General features: G+C 30.9%; 2 protein-coding genes across 8 annotated transcripts in view; one reads left to right on the forward strand and one right to left on the reverse strand.

The window, feature by feature from the left end:
* The window catches only part of Ntan1 (N-terminal amidohydrolase 1), a 107,275-nt gene extending 94,263 nt beyond the window's left edge, over positions 1-13,012 (reverse strand). For 3 of the 6 annotated variants that reach the window (XM_088204769.1, XM_088204760.1, XM_088204775.1), the window contains exon 1: positions 8,887-9,061. The gene's annotated coding sequence lies outside the window, so the exon portion shown is untranslated. Of the gene's footprint in view, positions 1-8,886; positions 9,062-10,841; positions 11,080-12,130 lie in introns of those variants that run through there. The other 3 variants (XM_088204764.1, XM_088204765.1, XM_088204762.1) reach the window with 3 other exon arrangements.
* A 48-nt stretch (positions 13,013-13,060) lies between these two features.
* On the forward strand, positions 13,061-17,785 carry LOC148226612 (serine/threonine-protein kinase meng-po). 2 transcript variants are annotated; one of them, XM_088204758.1, is made up of 8 exons: positions 13,061-13,201; positions 15,219-15,314; positions 15,389-15,650; positions 15,714-15,996; positions 16,077-16,184; positions 16,264-16,463; positions 16,524-16,711; positions 16,784-17,785. In XM_088204758.1, the coding sequence occupies exons 2-8, from the start codon at positions 15,246-15,248 to the stop codon at positions 17,696-17,698; spliced, it is 2,025 nt and encodes a 674-aa protein (XP_088060884.1). In that variant the 5' UTR covers positions 13,061-13,201; positions 15,219-15,245; the 3' UTR covers positions 17,699-17,785. The 2 variants fall into 2 exon arrangements, with proteins under 2 accessions (XP_088060884.1, XP_088060885.1); XM_088204759.1 differs by lacking the exon at positions 13,061-13,201 and adding an exon at positions 13,254-13,394.
* Positions 17,786-20,186: the final 2,401 nt, after the last annotated feature.

A 20,186-nucleotide genomic window follows, 5' to 3' on the forward strand; every position in this document is an offset into this window, starting at 1 on the left:
ATTAAATTTATTATTAGGAGTAACTTATATTTTTAATATACAGTAATTATTCAAATAAAAAAATCTTGCTGCGCAGCTTGAGCATCACACGTTTTTCACGGCAATTTAAACCACAAAGGAAAGCATTTTTTTTACTTTTGATGGTGAGGGTTGAGTTTTACATAGCATCCGAAACTATACTTCCAACCGCGAAAGTTTATAATGCGTTCCGTTTTTTAGCACCGTTTATTTGCATTTTGAACGAACGATTTGCATACGATCACAGCACGACACCTTGTTTATTATGCATGCATCCGAGACGCTTAAAGTGTTATACTCAAGACATTGTTCGTCGATTTTTAAATACATAGGACCACATAGACATTAAATACCATTAGGAAGACCAGGATATTTTAAAGAATTATAAAATAATGACTCAAGAAAATCTACAATTCTAATCTCAGGACACCCAAGAAGCAGCCCTAAACCGCCTGACCCTAATAAGGTAGCTGGTAATGGAATTCAATAATGATGGGTATGCACTATGTACGTACGTATGCATGCAAAAATCATCAGCAATACCTAAACTGGAATTCTCTCAGTGAGCTCGAATGAAGATCATTAAATTATTCCAAAGAATCGTTACGGCCACGATCAGCGGCAGGTTCGATAAATTCTCGCCTATTATGCCTAAAATCATAAATCCCTGACTGCGTATAAGACCGTAATGTTCGCACGCTTACTATATAATATTTCACACTTGTATATATACATAAATATATGGGAATTGCAGTGCAGGGGTTAAATAAAATAATCATAAAATTCAAGTACATATAGTAAAGGCTTTCTGGATACATATACAAATTGAGATAAATAATTATAACATCGAAACTATGCATATAATCTAACATTTCAATAAATAATTGTTATATACATATACAATATGTACATGTATATAAATACTGCAAGACAAGAAGGTTTTAACTGATATTTTTGTCGAATAACTTGCATATGTATATGTAAAACCAGCAAGTGAAAAACGTTTTACAGATGTGAAGAAAATTATGGGATTTAAACTATACACATATAAATGTGTATTGACGTTGAATAAAGTATGTATTAATTTATTTACATAAAATCTTATTTTAGTATGAATAGAATATGGGTTAATATTATGATTGCTATTCATAAATATATTGTTAGCTATTTCTAATGACAGTGATATTTTTAATTTAAGAAATTGTTTAAATAAATTAAAATGTATTTATTTACCATTGAAAAGAAAGCCTTAAGCATAATGATACAGTTTTGTTACAGATTATAAAAAAGAAAGCAATTTTCATAATGTCGAAATATATCGAAACCATGTATATTGTTCCTAAAATATCTGACATGATTCCACGTTAGCTTCAATCAAACTAACGAGCTTTCATTAGTTTCATTGTCATTACAATTTCAACAAAACGTGATTTTATTTTATTTATTTATTTAAATTAAATTAAGACCATTGTAACCTAACAGGTTACCCAAATGCGTCACGATGCTCAAAAAGCAATACATCTTATTATATCAAGGCCGCCGAGAGCCAACCCGGACCCTGGGAAAACAATGAATCCGGGCCTCATGACAAAAATGGCATTTTATATATTTTAACATCGTAATATAATTTTTTGAATAAATAACAATAGATACGAGTTAACCCTTAGGTATTTGATATGAATTTTCAGATCGAATAGCTAAATGTATTGCTATTAATTTATATTCATTGAATATTTTCTATCATGTCTAATATTTTTTAAACATTCAAAAAGCAATAATTTGCAAGCAAATTTTAACACAAATGGAGCCGCGTCAAAATACTACAATCTGTCCCTTTGAATAATAATGTTTTTTGTGAAAGTACTACCTAGAAAGTGGATGCTTTTGAACGCAATGTTCTGCTCCTCTTATTTATTGTATATATGTATGTACATACATCTCAAACAACTGTAGTTTAGTTCAAATTCATTATTTGAGGTCGGTTTTTACTTTTTTGTAAATATATTCATGTTATGATTTTTTCCAGAATTGGGCCCCTCTCTGAGAATGAGCCCCGGAAATTTGTCCTCTCTCCCCCCCCCCTTCATCTCAGGTTACAAACTGTATGATTGCGCAAATAACTCGAGAATAACCGAGTTAAATCATCTGAGCAACCGAGGTCCAACAATTTTTTTACTAATAACCCATGACAAACCTTGTCGAAGGCCTTTTCAAAATCTGAATAAACGACGTCTACCTGTATCCCTTAATATGATAAAAGAATCCACAAAAAAAATCGTGAACAAAACCGCTTTACTGATTAACCTGCAAAACGTGACATGAGAACCACCAGAAGTAGAGATCGCCATGAAAACGTAAAAACAAAATTTGTACGTGGCTTTCATAAAAAGTTAATCACTATTGTTAATATTTCCATAATAATTTGTCACGTCACGTCACATTTTATGGCATTATCATACTCAATACAAAGACATTTGTAAAATGCCACGATTAAGAAATTAATACACGCCTGATAAAAGAGAACAAAGAACTCAGCGTCTCATACGTTTTTATGTGTTATTTTTTTATACAGGCTTGGTGAAACAATGAGGCCTACTATAAATATAGAAATACAAATACGGACCCAACATCAAATGGCATTAGATAATAAATTGATTTTCACTATAAAACCTTAAGCTTGCCTTAAAAAGATATAACGTAAATATGAGCAATTAACAATTGTTCCTTAAAGAAAACTTCAAGGTATTTTTTGTTGCTACTGCTATTTTACTCAATTACATCTGCTGACATGCATAAGGTATATTTGCCCTCACAGCAGTTTTCCTAAAAAGTAATTATATTTTTCAGTAATAGATTTTCGCATCTTCCAAATAAATAATTAATAAACAAATTAAAAAAGGGTAAATCTGATTGGTCATTGTAGATAATAAAAATTCGTTTAAATTATATAATTATTAAAATAATAAAATGACTGTATTGATACAATATAGTTGTGACAGGTGAAGCTCTGTATGATTTTGCATAACTTAGCAAATTAAAATTCATAATAAGAGAAACTGGTATGGTAAAGAAACTTTGAGACAAATATATATATTTATATTTAGTTTTTAGAAAATTAGATAGTTAGATAGTTTTCTAATATATTTTATAATAAGAATCATATATTTTGTAAGGGTAGATAGATTTCTAATATATTTTATAATAAGAATCATATATTTTGTATATTGCGATAAATATCGTCTTGGTGTCTCTCTAAAATAAAGTATTTTATATTATTGTATATACGTATACATATATTACTTATGTAAATTTTATTTAATAATCTACAGACCACCATTAGCACAGTACTGTTATAAATCACTGGTTCCCAACCATAGTCTCCCTACCCTAAAAATTAAAATGATGTATATAATACTAAAAAATAATATTGTATTATAATTTAAATTTACTTATTTTCATTACCAATCGTTCACACTACAACGACGACGACATGGTTCATTGCTTTTAACATAAAATATTAACTTCTGAGAAGTATGATTTTTTTGTTATTCGTAAAAGTTTCTCGTCACCGTCGTACTGTAAAAAAATATATAATTCTAAATATTCATATTTTTTATTTATATTAAAAAAAAATATATTTTGTGGAGTTTCAAACACCTGCACATTTAATTTAAATGTCATTCTAACGACTAATTCAAACAAATGAAAAGAAAAACCATCTCGTCTCAAAGTAAGGCCTAACAATGATTGAGAGATTTCGGGACTGAACAATTTCGTTAATAATTGCTACTATTTCACGGATCACCTATAAGCACATCTGTCCTGAGAAAATTATCACTCGTAAGCACCAATTAGTACCGGAAAAAACTATCTCTGTGTATAAAGGATGAGCAACAGACAATGCGTTTTAACCTGCGCAAAATAATATATACCAACGTTCACCGGACTGTTTCACTTTTAAGGCATGAACACATTTCGTGGGAGTGTCCAAGAAGCGTTGCATTTGGGCCGCAAACATCCTCACCTGCAATTCGCCAGAGCTGTCTCGAACCAGCAATATAAAATATGTGACACTTAGTCACAAGAAAGCAGACAGACTGAGGGAGACGCAACCAGAGACACACTAGGAAAGACGCCAAGGAGTCACAGCACGAGATAAATCAGCGGATCGTCCAGAATTATTATAAGAACACGTCATCACAGAGCACAACCAACAATAATTTAACTCGACACTCCAGCGAAGAGTTTCAAGACCTGCCATTTGACTCCACCACCTAATCGTTATTACATTTCTATATATTTATTTGTGATAATTCATATATGCTTATAAAATAAATTGCCATCAGCTGTTCCGGCGTCCATTTTGGCTACAAAGTCACACCCCACACAAAAAAAAATTTAAATTGCGCACAGCGTAAATTTTAAACAGCAAAACTCTTATCATATATGAGCAATATACACATACATTTATATTAAAGAATATGTCACTTTTCGTACTACCTTGTTTTTAAAATTACAGTGGTTGTAAACCATTCAAAAATATTCGTATAAATTTAATTTATAGCAAAAACATTTTATGAGAAGATGGGAAATCATCATTTAGCATGAATGTATTTCAATAGCATTAATGCTAAATAAGCTATATATAACCTGCAAACGTCTTGTTACTTAGTGGTTAATCAATTAATATAAAAAATGTGATTATCCAATTTTTAAGTTACCGTCAGCTTGCGGCACTTAACGCAATCGACGCCACTAATTGATTCATCAAAGCGGTTCACGAACCAGAAGACAGCTTTCGTTTTAAATAACGCTAACTAAGAGTCTAAAGCAATTTACTCCACGGTCGGAGGAGTTGAGCGTGCATCTCCCCTGGCATCTATCTTGCACGCTTCCTGGTGCTGATGAGGACCAACTTTTGCCACGGGCGCACATTATAAATCGGGGTAAAACTATTGCGGAATGTTTGAACATCAACGTAATACATTGACTAGGAAAATTCACACTTAACCAGTGAAATTTAGCATCAAAGACTTTAATAAACTTCTAAACGTGTTGCCTATAGATGAAGATATTCTAAGGAAACTGTAAATTGCTATCGGATACTCCGCTTCCATAAAATACCATTGTTTAAACATCAAATATATTAGTGATTCAGACACGTGTTTTTAGTAGCAAAGTCTCATCTCGCGCGTCACTAGATAAGAACTATTCAGATTCACCCCCACTATCTTAAGTAATGTCCATTCACACTAAAATATACTTGGCAATTATCTTGCCTTGTCTTGGAAACTAAGAATCATTTTTAAAACACTGACGTCATGAGCGGATCTCTCGCCCTCCAAAGTTCAGATTGAACATAAATTCGTTGTAATTTTCAGAGAGGTGCCGTTATATCGCTTGTTAAGTGGATTTTCAATATTTAGGATAGTGTTTCATAACGGTTGCGAGAGATAGTATTGCGTGACGCATCCTGAGGCGTTATCTTCTCAAGGCATCTTGGCGACACGTTTGCGAAATGTTCCAGCTTCACGAGGAATGTTTTGAGGTCTTTATCACATCGTGTGCGGAGAGGAATCTGCGGTGGATACTTCTATTGAGACGTTTTGATACATCACTACCCCGAGAAGGGTTTATGTGGTATTTTGATGTAGCATTAAAAAAAATTACAGACTTGAAACTATCTATGAATAAATAAACATAAAATATAGAACCCCAAAATAAGAGTTTTAACTGATATTTTTGTCGAAAAATGAATAGCCCAGCGTTTTACAGCGAATGATAGTCGCCCATTTTAAAATGCCTATATCAAAAATTAAAAGAAAAGCGTCATTAAAAGCAGACGCACTGCAAGTTCACACTGTGTTTTTGTCTAAAAATATGTATATCATAAATTGGTGACTCTGAATCTCCAAATATTCGTTAATAAACTTTGTAGTTAAGAATTTTGAATGGCACTTGGCATAAAAAAGGTTTTCCACCCCACTACATATAAGCCATGGAAACATCGTTTTCAACAAACTTGAAACAAAAAGATTTTAAAGAAATTTTTTATAGCCTTGACTTACCTGGACGGGTTACTAGTTCACAGGTATTTGGCTTTCTTAATTTTTATATACAAGCGCATGGCTTGGACTAGAGAAAATGCACAATGCATACAGATGGTGCTGTTGCTCATCCATAAATGTTATACACTAACTGTATAATCCACAGAGAGCACATAAAGAAGCTTATTCCTGGCAGCTTTAAGCTTCAGGCTATTGACCAGAATATGGACTCGCAACACCAACATCTCCTACGCGCAAGTGCGGTGGCTATCCAGAGGAAGAGTTCTTTCACGCTTTATTTGAGAGAAGAAGTAAAACAGATTCTTAGAGAGCAAAACCCGGCACAATTAGAGCCTTTGTTGGATGGCATAACATGCATATATGGCGGACATATTTAGTTTTTTAATAAACTTAATATTTCTCTCCAGGGATCTTCAACAAATATTTTCACATTGAGAAACAAAATAGAAGCGTTTAAAATGAAGCTGGCTTTTTGGGATAGTCGCATAGAAGAGGAAAACAGAAATATTTTATCTAATTTTTATTCAATATTCGAATAGTTGAAACCTACGAATATTTGAAAACCCTAATGCATAGCCGAATCACTATTAGAGAGAATGCTGAAGAATTTGCAATTAGCATAAAATGAGTAGCGGCCAAATTTGTTACAAAACTGTTAATTTTCAACCAAAACAGCATCGTATATAGATTGCTGAGCAATTATTAATTAAATGAAGTGGACATGTGACGAATCATGATTGTATGGATATGACATTGAAATAAAGTCAAACCAAAAAAAGCACGTCAAGTTCGATCAGATGTCAATGTTTTCGTTACTGTTCTTTGATTATAAACTACGAATTCTTATCAACAAATTGTACGGTCTATAAGAGTATTGCATTTCAGTTTTACGCTATTTGCATTAAGCAACTCAAATATAATGACCAGAATTGTAAGCAAATAACTCTTTGATTTCGCAGCGGTTTTCATTCCACTTCTAATCTGTATTTTTGGACAAAAACGACACCGTCGTGATGCCACAGCTTTTATATTCAACAGATATAGTCCAGGTAAAGACGACATTGAAAGGACGACATTTGCTACCATTAGTGAAAAAAAATCAAAATAGCAGAATGAGCTAAAGACACAAATGTTTCGCTTTAGAAGAAACGCTGACATAACAGTATATTATCAATACTGAAGAAAAAACAAATACTTTTTATAAAAAGATAAATTATCAGTGTTTTTAATAATATTTCTTGTATGAGCAAATGTAACATTTTTTTTATGAAATATACATATGTTTAACTCATCAAATTGTTGTTTACTAGTCTTATAAAATAAAATCTAAATCTATTGTGATGTAATAAATAACACACAACATAATTTAAATACATTTTATATTTGTTACATAAAAATAGGAAGCAATGACTCATCGTTGCTTCCTATTTTTCTAACAAATCTAAAATATCTAATACATCTAATCATCCAACTTGAAAACAATTTGATAAAAAATTACACAATCTTTTCTTACGGTCGATTCTTATACTTTAATAAAATAAATCATACAACAAAGCACATCCCTAAAATAAAAGTCTTAGCAAAAAAGCACACTCCACAAGAAGTAGATAAATTTTTATTCGTGAAAGAATATTTAAAGCTTTTTAATATTTAGAAAATGTATTGAGGGAGTTTTAATAGTCTTTATATTGTTAAAAAAAGGCTAAAGCTATTAGCCACTATATTTACAATATATTAAAGTTTTCAGAAATGTCATAAAGATTTATTGTGCCCTTGAAAATAATTATGTTCTATATAGTATATACCTTTTTAAATGTTGAACTATGAAGAATATTTCTGTAATCCTGACCTAATATAATATATGACCAGAGATAGTTAAATAACAATATTTACTAATTAAATAAATAAACTATGGTTAATCTGAGATGTGATTGTTTTAAACATGATTGCATCATAATAGTAAAATGATTCCTTAACAATTCACAAGTCTATACTGTATTTGTTTTAACACAGTCAGTTCGAGAGCTACCAATTTCATCATTATTCATAATTGAGAAAGAGATGACAAGTTTGGGTTTACGCCTCTGCTATTATCACTAAAGCACACGATACGGATATACGTTTATACGTAATTGATAAATATAAAAAATATTGTAATGATTTTAATATTTCTATATACAAGAGTAATGATAAGTCTATCGAACGTGTATCCATATCGCGTACTTTAGATCTAATAGTAGGGACGTAAAACCAAACTTGCTATCGCTTTCTTAATTATGAATAATGATGAAATGGATAGCTCTCGAACTGACTGTGTTAACGCAAATAAAGTATAGTGTCACATAGCTAGTAATACATTCTTTAAACACATCGGTCGTTTAGTAAATATGTAAATATTATTGTTGCAAGTATTTCTGATGTCATGGGTCACATAAAAATAAAAATGTACGAAAAAGTAGTAACTAAAAAAGTATTTTTTTTATTAAATCTCGATAATGGAACATTTTAGACCATGTATGTATTTAACGTATTGTGTTTAAAATTGTATATTATACATATATCTAGAGTTTTGAATTGTTCATTTAAAAATTGTGCATATAAACTTATCACATTATATTGTGCAATTCCACTATTTCACATCATATTGAGTAAAACAAGGTTAAGAATAAGACAATTTAACAGTAAATTTGTACGTTTTAGATATGTATGTAATGTGTATATTATAAATCTTTCTTTTATTTATTGTTTCAATCCATAACCACTGTTTTGTTCAATGAAAACAACGCAATTCAATACTCACAAGGTTGCGAATGGCAAATACTCGTATGTCGACGCTCTACCAATACGAGACGACGAAGAGCCGCGAACGAACACACTTTCTAACGATAAAAACTAAAAGTGAAAAATAAACAACCCGAGATAACCCAACTTTTTCACATCCAGCTGCTGTCAGTGACAAACGTCAAAAAAATGACGCGCGCCGATCGCGCTGCCATCTGGCGGCGACTCGGAGAAACATCTGGCGCAATAGCCAAGTCGTTCGTCATCGTCGCGAAACTGCGTGTTTTTTCACTCCTACGCATTTTTTGCTTTGAGCGTCGTTTTTTCCCGACAGAAAAGATTGCATTGAAGGGCCAGGAATCTGGAGTGATAAATAAAGATTTTGTAGACACGACTAAAACGTCCAATCGTACTAAGACATCGAAATTAATTAATCAGATTGGTAATTAATTAAGATTATTACGTCTGATGGAGTACTAATTTTATTTTTTTTTATAAAATAAATATTTTCAGCGGATTTTAAATTCGGCCGTTAACTTAACTCTTAAACTGTCAAATTAGACGCTAAGTCACGGCGCTAATACATATCGGCGCTAACTAGACGCTAAGGTAACGCCCTTGCAAATTTATTATCTAAATTCCTTTTTTTTTCTTTCCGCCTGAGGTTGAACAGATTTTGCGATAATACAGATTGCGCAAAAATGAAATAGCATTTAACAGAAGGGCATTACCATTCCTGAGGCTATAAAATGTATTTTGAAAAAAATGTGTACATTTTATTATTTAAGGATATTTTCACTAAATAAACCTGCCTAAGATATGATAAAATCAAAGTCGAAAAATTGTTAAAAAAAAATATCAAAGGAGGACACTTAAAATCAATAGACCAATATTGCTGTGGGAGCTAAAAAAAGTCATCTCAGAATGATGTTTTCGGTTATAGCTAGTAGGAGCTGGAACAATTTATCTGGATAGGTATGTATCTCTTGTAAGTGGATACATTTTTATGAAATGCTTGAATTTTTGTATAATATAAAGGCTATCCGATTCCTTGAGATATTATAAAGACATAATGGTTAGATTTCTGATAAATAAATAAAAAATCATTTACGACAATTATGTTTGATTTTGTAGTTCCGTGTAATATTTATAAAAGAAATACTTTAAGTTCATGAATATATTTATACATATACATATGTATATGAATATGGCAAAAAAAAATATGTTTTACATCCCTTTATAAAAAAATATATATCATTGCACAAAAAACATTACATAATGATTCAGCTGTAGTTTGGAAATAGCTTACAATTTTATTTTCAAAAATCTATAATAAAATTTATTAAAATATTAAATAAAATTGATAATATATTAATGTATTTCTGTTCTGAAAATACATAAATGTGTTTTTACATATCTACTTACTAATGTATTATTATATCGTCATTTAACATATATTTATGTATTTGTTTAGGAGTATTTAAATATAAAAAACATTATCATGTATTGTTTTTATAAATTTGTACAAAAATTATTGATTATATATAATACATTAAAATTTTAAATGTAAAATCAAATTACTATTAATTTTATATAGAACAAATATTGGAGGTGTATATTTATAGATATGAAAAAGAGTCTAGGTCTAGTTTAAATTATAAATAAAAGATAGGTCACCCGGTTAAAGGCAATGAGCTACTAAATATTGATCAGTGTATCTATTGTCTACTTTGATCGACATAGAAAGATTATTATCGATAGTTAATCAACGATTATCGGAACACGTCTACAAATATACTTCTAGGAAGCGCAAATGTGTGATCTATATCTACTTTAGTACTGCTCATTACGCCACTGATCTAGATTTTGATTCTAATTTCTCATCTAGGTATCATCAATGGAATGATTAGCCGCTTTCAAATATCAAAAGTATTTTAGTACATATATATATACGTAGAAAAAAATAATTCTTACTTGTATTGAGCAAATATTCCATTAGATCGTTTTGATTCCTTTTACGTCATGAAAATTCCGTCTCACGTTGTCATTGTCAATTGTCGAATTGGCATTGACACTCGTATTCTTTTTCTAATATGATGATCATTTAGTCGGGACGAATCAAAAACCCATGCCAAGTTTTGATACACCTCATGCTTGGAATCGTCCTCTTAACGGCGGCGCTAGAAATCGATACGTAATTTCTTATTTCTGTCTGTAAAATCAAAAGAAAACGATAAGCGAGTCTACAGTCTGTCTACTCACCGTTTGTCACCCACTTTATTTATAATAAAAAGCAACCCATTAGGTAGATAAGTTATAGGTTACATGCAACGTGACTACAGTTTTATTAATAAGATTCTTGTCATTAAATGCTTTTTAACTTCTGGACTCTTAAAAGAAAGACACAAAAAGCGGCTTTGTGATTTTGATGACTCGAAAGCGTAATTTATAACTTTATATTTACTTTGCTACTCATTTAAATTTCCGCATGAAATTACCCTTATTTAATTAGTATTTTATGTGTTGTTCACTCAACACGCTTTATCTGAAAACACGCGTTTTTTCTGGTTAGCTTTTGATAATGGCGTCAGGGATTTAAAACATGTTGAAAATTGAATATATTTTAGCAACTCGAAGCAGGTGATCTATGATTTCTCTCCTTCATTATATTATTATTTATACAATAGACAAAGTTGTGATATGAGTAATATGATTAAAAAATTAAAAGGATGTTATTATTAATTGAATTGAATTAAAAGAAATAAAAGATTAAAAAAATGAAAAAAATTTCAGCTTTCTCCCCCTTCTTCCTGCACTAATATATTTTATCCGTTTCATTAAATTAAATGAATTGATGCTAAAGATCAACAATTACTTCTACAACAATTAAAATAGGATTGACTGCTTAAGGTTCGTGGGAGGTGCATTCATAAGTGGCAAATCCGTTTAAATCCTCGATCGTCACGTGCGCTTGTTAGAGTAAAAATCAATTTGTTTTACAAGTTTCAATTAAATGTATTACATTTACAATAAGTCAACTGCCACGTGATAGGTAATCCCGACATATTATTTATATATTATTGCACATCAGCAATAGAATATAATATAATTTTAATTACTAATTCATATTATAAAAATATTATTTTTTAAATTATCGCTCTGGTTAGCTAATAGCCTCAATTGGCTTAGCTTAAAATTTGTCAAAAAGTTACCGATAATTTATAAATATTAATCAACTATTATTAATAATATAACTGACTTACCTACATATTAGTTAACACGGCGCCACGCTCAAAAACCACCAGTTGTTACTCCCCGCTGCGTTTCCCGTGACTCTAGCGTGGTCTCGTTGCTGTGCGTATGCGCTTGTTACTTAATCAGCGTTCGCTCGTTCATGAATTTATTATATGAAATGGAAATGAATATTAAAATATTTTATGGTTATCAAATTTGACAGTTGCGAAACGTCCATTTGCTGTCCAAACACAACCCTAACCTAAACGAATATAATGGTATAATGATTCATTTATTTTGATTAGGTTTGGGTTAAAACAGCACGGGAAACGCGGTAGTTGCTAGTTTGAAACTATTAAGATTTTTTAAATATAATATTTTTTACAATATTTATTTCTGATAAACGTTTAGTAAAAGAATGTATGTATAATTTACATACATAATGTATGTAAATTTTAATTTGAACTAATCCATATCTTCATTTCTAAATGCATAAGTTACTTTAAATATGGTTAAAATTTTAGCTATCTCTACTATATTAAATAATAGCAAAAAAATCAAAAACATTGTGCTGCGCGGTTTAGCAAAACTATATTTAAAAATATTATAAAACTATCATAATTATTAAACTAAAAATTTGATGTGACTGAAAACTGTTAAGCTTTTATATGATTTTTTATTCATCATTAATTTTATAACTCATTAAAAGAAATATTTTAACTAAAGGTGAAGGTCTCTCATATATTAAATTTAATAAATCACTATGTAAGGTATTAATGTTTGTTTTTAAAATATAATTATTTATTTGCTATATTTTTTCATGTGAAACAAACCGGCGCAGCTAAAATATCAAGAGCTCTCGATAAATCCAGTATACGCCAAATGCAAACCCCGCCTTACAGAAATAAACTCCCGTCCGGAGATCCCGGGCAGTCGTCTGCAGACACCCGGGCATAAATACGCATGGTAACCTGTCCGCCGTAAAGCCAAAAAACGTTTCGGTACTTGACCAAAAATAAAATACTGAGACAAGGTGCAGGAAGTGCTACGCTTTCGGTCTGTGCGTGCAGTGAGAATCGAAACTTCCGGACGAGCTGAAAGTGCGTTAACGCGAGATCGTGTATCTCTATCTGTATTATAAGCCATAAAAATATTTCAAGACTGGAATCATATTTCGACACGCAGATTGTTTCCACTCAATATTGTGCAACGTGTACTAATTTTAACCAACGCGTCAACACAATCATTGTCTAGCGTTCGAACTGGCGAGAAATTTATAAAAAAAATTATAATGTATGTTTTATCACTCATGCATATAACTAATAATACGTGTAATATAATCGGCAATCAAATGCTACACCTCTTTTAAACGTCCCTTCTAAAATGTTCACGCTGGCAACCCTACTTATTCTTCATTGTATACATGATAACACTTTTTTTTACACAAATATAAAATAAATTTATTTATTAGCATTATTAACCGTTTCACCGCGGATGGCTTCTATAGAAGTCATCAAGAAAATCGCCAGTACTCATAGGGCACATGGGTTTTAATAATAATATGGTTATTTAGTATAATTTAAAGCTGTAAATCACTTGAATTTATTAAACCATAATATTTTGGAAAATATGGCATGAATATGTGCCCCCCCCACATATTAAAAAATTATGAAATAGCGCGCGAAAATATCAGCCGCGGTGAAAGGGTTAACTCTACGCTGATTACAACTGTATAATTAGTTTTTTGTTATTTAAAATAAACGTTCAATTTTATTAATTCCAGACACTTTTACTATTATCAATTTAAAAATTAGTTTTTATCAACAATTACAATATCAAAATCGACATTTGTTTTCGCTGTGCGCGTGTTTATTCCCGAAACATCGAATAAAAATCACAATTAACCATTTATCAAAGTCGTCAATAACTCTAATCTGGTTTCTGAGCGTGGCGCCGGTAAAACTGACAAGTATCCTAAATATTTTGTATTATTTGTGGCGATTATTATATCAAATACATCATAATAAATTATAATGTATAGCCAAAAACTAAATTAAAAATAAACTATATGGCATAATCTATATTAAAAACTATACTAAAATTTGGATATCTTATAAGAAAAAAATAGCATAAGATACAACTAAAATCAACGTGTATTTTACACAGATTGAATTATTTTATCTTTATGGTAAAAATATATTTATACAGTGTAATTAACAGCTGTATTCTAAAAATAATTAAATGTTATCGAAATTTTTATTCGTACAAATTTTTATGTAAAATTTTAAATATATTAAAATATAATCTCATAAAAAATATTGTTCGGATTTTTTGCAAAATTAAACTTGTTATTTGTTTTATTTTATTGATAATAATAAAGATATCAAACATAACCAAACCAATAATATGATATATTATGCTATTACTATTAATGGCTAACATTTTTGCTTATCAATATCACAATATAATTGCTAATTTTTTATCATTAATTAATAAAATGACAAAAATAGGGACAATTTTAGTAAATCTAATAGAATCTATTAACATTATCATAAATTAACTAAAGAAAATAATAAATATTATTATTTTAATATCATATTATTTAAAATATTATATACTACTATCCAGAAAGAGAAGACAAATATTGGGACAGTTTTATATAATATACTGTAAAATTTGGCAATTCTCAGAAAATATTAAATTTTTATTCAACTAAAACAAAACGTCAGTAGGCAATGGTATCTGAATCAAACACAATAGTTTTTACCATGATTAAATAAAAATAAATGGATAGTTAACCCAAATTGAATACAAAATTAAGAGTAGCGTATTTGAAAGAGTAATAAATGAACAGGTAAAATAATGCTTTTTTTCATACAAACGTATTTAAAACAAGCCCAGACGGTATATACAAACAAAAGATCAGGATAACAATGTTCATTGGCTCATGTTCAACATATCTTCAGAATTAGCCAAGCGAAAAATGTGAGGCCACTCACCAATTAACGCTTAATGCTAATAAATACCTTTTCATATTGATCATAAAATAATTAAGAATAAAAATAAAAATTATATATGTGTTCCCTACTCACAAATACTTCAATTTTATTGTTTTAGAACCATTTCAAAAAATGGTAAAATAAAATGGCAGCTCCAACCAAGAAAAGTTTGTCTGGGTCTATTCATAGAATTAGAGAATTCGAATTGGAAAAAGTAAATATAATTTTATAATTGAAATTATGACTAACTTAATATTTTTATCATTATTACTTATGTGAAAATTTCAGGTAAATCTTGCAGAAGAGTTTGATATATTGCAAATAGTAGGAGAAGGATGGTTCGGCAAAATTTTGCTCGTCGAGCATCGCGTTACGGACACAGAGATGGTATTGAAGGCTTTGCCGAAGCCTTACGTACCACTGAGAGACTTCTATAGAGAATTTCATTATGGCTTACACCTCGGAGTGCACAAAAATATTATTACAACTTACGACGTAGCTTTTGAGACTGCCGGATTCTATGTATTTTCCCAAGAGTATGCACCTCTTGGTAAGTAATGATTAAAAATAAGTTTTTTTTATACCCACACTTTAATTTGATTAATTTGCACAGGCGATCTCACGTCAAACGTATCCGATACAGGAATTGGTGAACTTCACACGAAAAGAGTTGCCAAGCAGTTAGCCTCTGCGCTGGATTATTTACATTTGAAAGATCTTGTACATCGCGATATAAAATTAGATAACATATTAATCTTCAAGTCGGACTTTTCAAGGATAAAACTATGTGACTTTGGTGAGACTAGAAAGTCGCAAACAGTTATCAGACGAAGGAACGAGTGGCTACCATACGCACCGCCTGAAGTGTTAAAGACACCTGTAGAGGAAACTTACAAGTGATTAAAACATTATATTTATAACTAACGAATACCTATATATATTATCCCATTATAAAATATTTTTTATCAATTTCCAGAGCTGTAACTTCGCATGATGTATGGCAATATGGTATAGTAATATTTGTATGTCTAACTGGTTGCTTACCATGGCAAAAGGCTGCTTTAGATGATCCTAGATATGTAAAGTAAAAACACATTCTTATCATTATTCTTCATAATATATATTTATAAATACATTCATATTTTATTTTTATGTTTAAAAAGGTACCTTGGTTGGCATAATAGTTCTAATCCGCTCAAAAGACAACCAAAACTATTCAAACTCGTTTCGTCGAAAGCACAAAAGTTATTCAAAAGATTCTTAGATCCCCGACCTTTCAAAAGACCAGCTACCATAGGAGATTTACATAAATTCATGGACGACAGATGGATGGCTAAAGGAATTAATGATAAAAATGGAACAGGTAAATTATTTTATTTTATCAATTAGATATTATAAGACTAATGTATTAATATATTTACAGTTGGCTCAGAAATTGATGAACTGTGCCCATCAATGTATAGTTTTCATAGTGACATAAACGAGAAGAATAAGCTGTTGCACATGTTTTACGAAGCAGGTATTGAAACAACTGTTGATAGAGCTGCAAAAAAAGAAAGAATTAGAGAATGGATTCAAAATAGTGTAATTATTGAAGAAGATGAAATGGAAGTAAATACTTTTCATACTTGCCAACCAATATGCTTACTTTATAATAAAATAATTCTGATGTTTGTATTTTAGAACGATAGCAGTAATTTAAATAGCATTTACAATTCTGATGAAGAAGAAGACAACATAAGGACTGCTCTTCATCCGATCGAACAGAATCATCAACGATGGTCATCTATAAGATACAACGATGAGAAACATATCAATCCGAGAACTGGTGAGGTTTTAGAAAAAGGCACAGCTTCAAACACCAATTCGCCACCATTACCGTATGATATGCAGAATTTCCAACCGTTAATGACTACCGCAAAGCAATTATTAAAAGACAACGAAAGTCCATCGCACGGTTCTGCGAAAGACAGCGCTTATGGATCCATAGATTTTAAAGCTTCATCATCAAACGCCCCAGCACAAGAACAACATCCGAACGGTAATGATCTGAGTGATCCGAAAATTTATCCTAGTCAGCAACTACAACAAGTATTACAGCAATCAAACGATACAACAAGTATAATAACAAAATTGCAACAGTACAGTCCATCACCGATATCGAATAATAAAATAACGAGTATTATGAACGGGCAAAAGGATAAATCATCTAACAGTCTAAATGATATGAGAAATTCTCCGCTGCTTAAAAAGAACACACAAATGTCTAATAAAAAACAATTATTTTCGCCAATGAAAGACACACCTTACGACATGAACAGTGGGGTCAAATATAGTTCAGATTTAGCAAACACAAGCAATAATAATGATATGACGATGAACATTGTACAAGGTAATATGAAGATCAACCCATATTTTTCCAATCAAACTTCAAACATAATGGGGATGAATCCTCAAATTTCTCAGATAGAGTCTTTGTTCAACATGAACGAGGCTACGTATGATAATAATCAAATAACTTTGTCTGAATCTGAAATCGATTCATTGAAACAACTGAAGAAAATGCTAATTGAAACGAAAATTGGTTTATCGGAGTAAGTATGAATGTGTATGTACTGATATGTATTAAATGCATACCCTGAAATGAGCTGGGACCATTAAAGATGAATTAATAAGCTTAGAAAAGATGTTCTTGAACTGCTATATATATTTATTTCAAGTGTGTTCCCTATTTATTAATTGTTAAAGTATATTTTTACTTTTATAAATGTATAAGATAAATTAATATTATATTGAATAGTGCATAATTTTTACTTCCCTCGATGTTGTACGTACAATGTAATGGTTCTTTTGATATTTATTTTACATTAAACATTTAATAAGCGCTGTGAAATATCGTAAGTTTTATACTCGACAATTTTTTATAATTGTATGATAAATTATTTTATATTTAATTGTAAGTATTGAAAAAATAAAATATATATATATATAATACAATATTTGCAATGTTAATAAAAATAACAATACATAAATGTCCCCAACTAACAATGGCTAATTGCAAATTAAGCAGACTAACGATTTACTGCTACTGAACTAAAAAAAACACACAGTAAAATCTCTTAGTATTTATAGAATTTAAAAAATGTATTGAGTCATCTATGTTCATAAATGCAATGTTTATCAGAGGCAAAAATATAAATTACACAAGTCGCGAAAGACGGATACAAAAGGGTCGTCTCGAGAGCGCAAAATTAGTTGAACATTAATAACATTAACGTTCCGAGTAACTAATATTTTTTATAAAAAAATATTTAGTGTTCAATTTATACATAATAATTTCTATGCCGTTACCCGTTCAGCACTATTGTTACGACTTGGTAAATTTGTTTATACGAGTATCGGGATGAGCAGACCGGTTATTTACTAATCCAAAAACGTGTATATTTGTGTATTCAAGTGTTGATTGAATTATTTAATGAGTTTAGTGTATTCCGAGCGTCTCGTCGGATTAATCGGGACCGACTGACGCCAAACGTCAGATTTCACTGCGAAACACTAGGCATACGAATCTTGCGTCAACAACTATTATTATATTTTTTGGGCCATGGACACCCAGCCCTTATTTATTAGCTACTACGACACTTACCTAGTCGGGCTTCGCTTCAGTACTCTGCTCGCACTGAAGGAAATTAAGGGATAGCGAGATACCTTAACTTACGAGTTTAATTTTTCTGTGACGGAGCTAGTAACTCAAATTACTCGCATGTCAAATCAATTTTCCTCACTGAAATAATTTGAAATGGTATTAATTAAAGTAACCAGATATAGAAAATATAAAAGAAGGACACTTCAAATAAAGAGACTATTTCGATTTTTTTGTTCGAAAAAAAAACAAAGAAAGACAAATTGTTACGGAAGTTTAAAAAAAGTCATTTCGAAACTTTTGGTTTAAAGACCAACTCGGAAATTTTTATTCAAGGAGATTGTTGCGGGTGCTAAAAAGTAAAGGGCATTTTGAAAATTTTCGTTCAAGGAGGGCAAAGAAGAACCAAAAGTGGATGAAAGGACGACAAAAATTTTGAAGAAGACGTCTGATCTTGCATTACTCCATTTCAATGGAAAAAATTTAAATTATATTAAATCTTCTGTTATAACCTGACAGGCGTAAGCCCAGTGCGTTACAACGGGGTAAATCTGTACCAATTGAGTACAATAATCAACCTATTACATCTGGAACCATTAGTTAACGCGCGTATTTGAACAAGTACCGAACTAAAATAAACCGATATTTTTCGGTTCAGCTCCGGTTTTCATTCCGACAATTTTTTTCCAGTTCGGTTATGGTTTGAATCCCTGATTGATATAAAAAATCTAAAGATCTAGTACAAACTATCTTCATAAATACGTAAATTAGTGTACTATCGGTATAAACGAGGGGCGGTTGATAATTAGTCGGCCTAGGTGAGAAATGGCGCCAACAGTATCACTACAATGGTGTTATTCATAAATACTAACCTTTAAATGTTTACTTGTTAATTGTCAGCCTGCTGCGTCATTTAGTTTGTGTTTAACAGTCATTGAAAGCCAACAACTTTTGCATTTTTACAAAAATGAATAAAATTGAATATCGTTCAGTGATTAGATATTTGTTTTTGAAAAAGTAAACGAACGATGACATCAACGCCGAATTAAATGATTTATGGGGACTCTGCGACTTCGATATCAGCAATAAAATATTGGACGGCTGAATTTAAACGCGGTCGTACGAGCATTTTTTTGATGATAAGTGTCCAGGCCATCCAAATGAGGTCACCACCCAAAAATGTTCGATAAAATCCATAAAATGATAATCGACGATCGATTAGATAGCTGAGACTGTGGGTATTTCAACCGAACGGGTATATTTTGCATAAATATTTGGGAATACGCAAGCTCTCTGCCAGATAGGTGACGCATTTGTTTTCTGTCGACAACAAATGCGATCGTCTGGCCTTTTCGAAGGAGTGTTTTGTCATGTTCAACCACAATAAGAAGAACTTTTTACGCCGTTTCATAACCGTGAACAAAGCATTAATACATCGCAACA

Source organism: Plectrocnemia conspersa, unplaced genomic scaffold (genome assembly GCF_051122295.1).
Source record: "Plectrocnemia conspersa isolate PC_06_02 unplaced genomic scaffold, ASM5112229v1 ptg000014l, whole genome shotgun sequence".
NCBI lineage: Eukaryota > Metazoa > Arthropoda > Insecta > Trichoptera > Polycentropodidae > Plectrocnemia > Plectrocnemia conspersa.

Excerpts from the sequence above, each read along its gene's own strand:
- LOC148226612 (XM_088204758.1), top strand. The coding sequence starts at position 15,246 with ATGGCAGCTCCAACCAAGAAAAGTTTGTCTGGGTCTATTCATAGAATT. Across the intron at positions 16,185-16,263 it reads GATGATCCTAGATATGTAAA|GTACCTTGGTTGGCATAATA; the intron begins GTAAAAACACAT and ends ATGTTTAAAAAG. Across the intron at positions 16,712-16,783 it reads TTGAAGAAGATGAAATGGAA|AACGATAGCAGTAATTTAAA; the intron begins GTAAATACTTTT and ends TTTGTATTTTAG.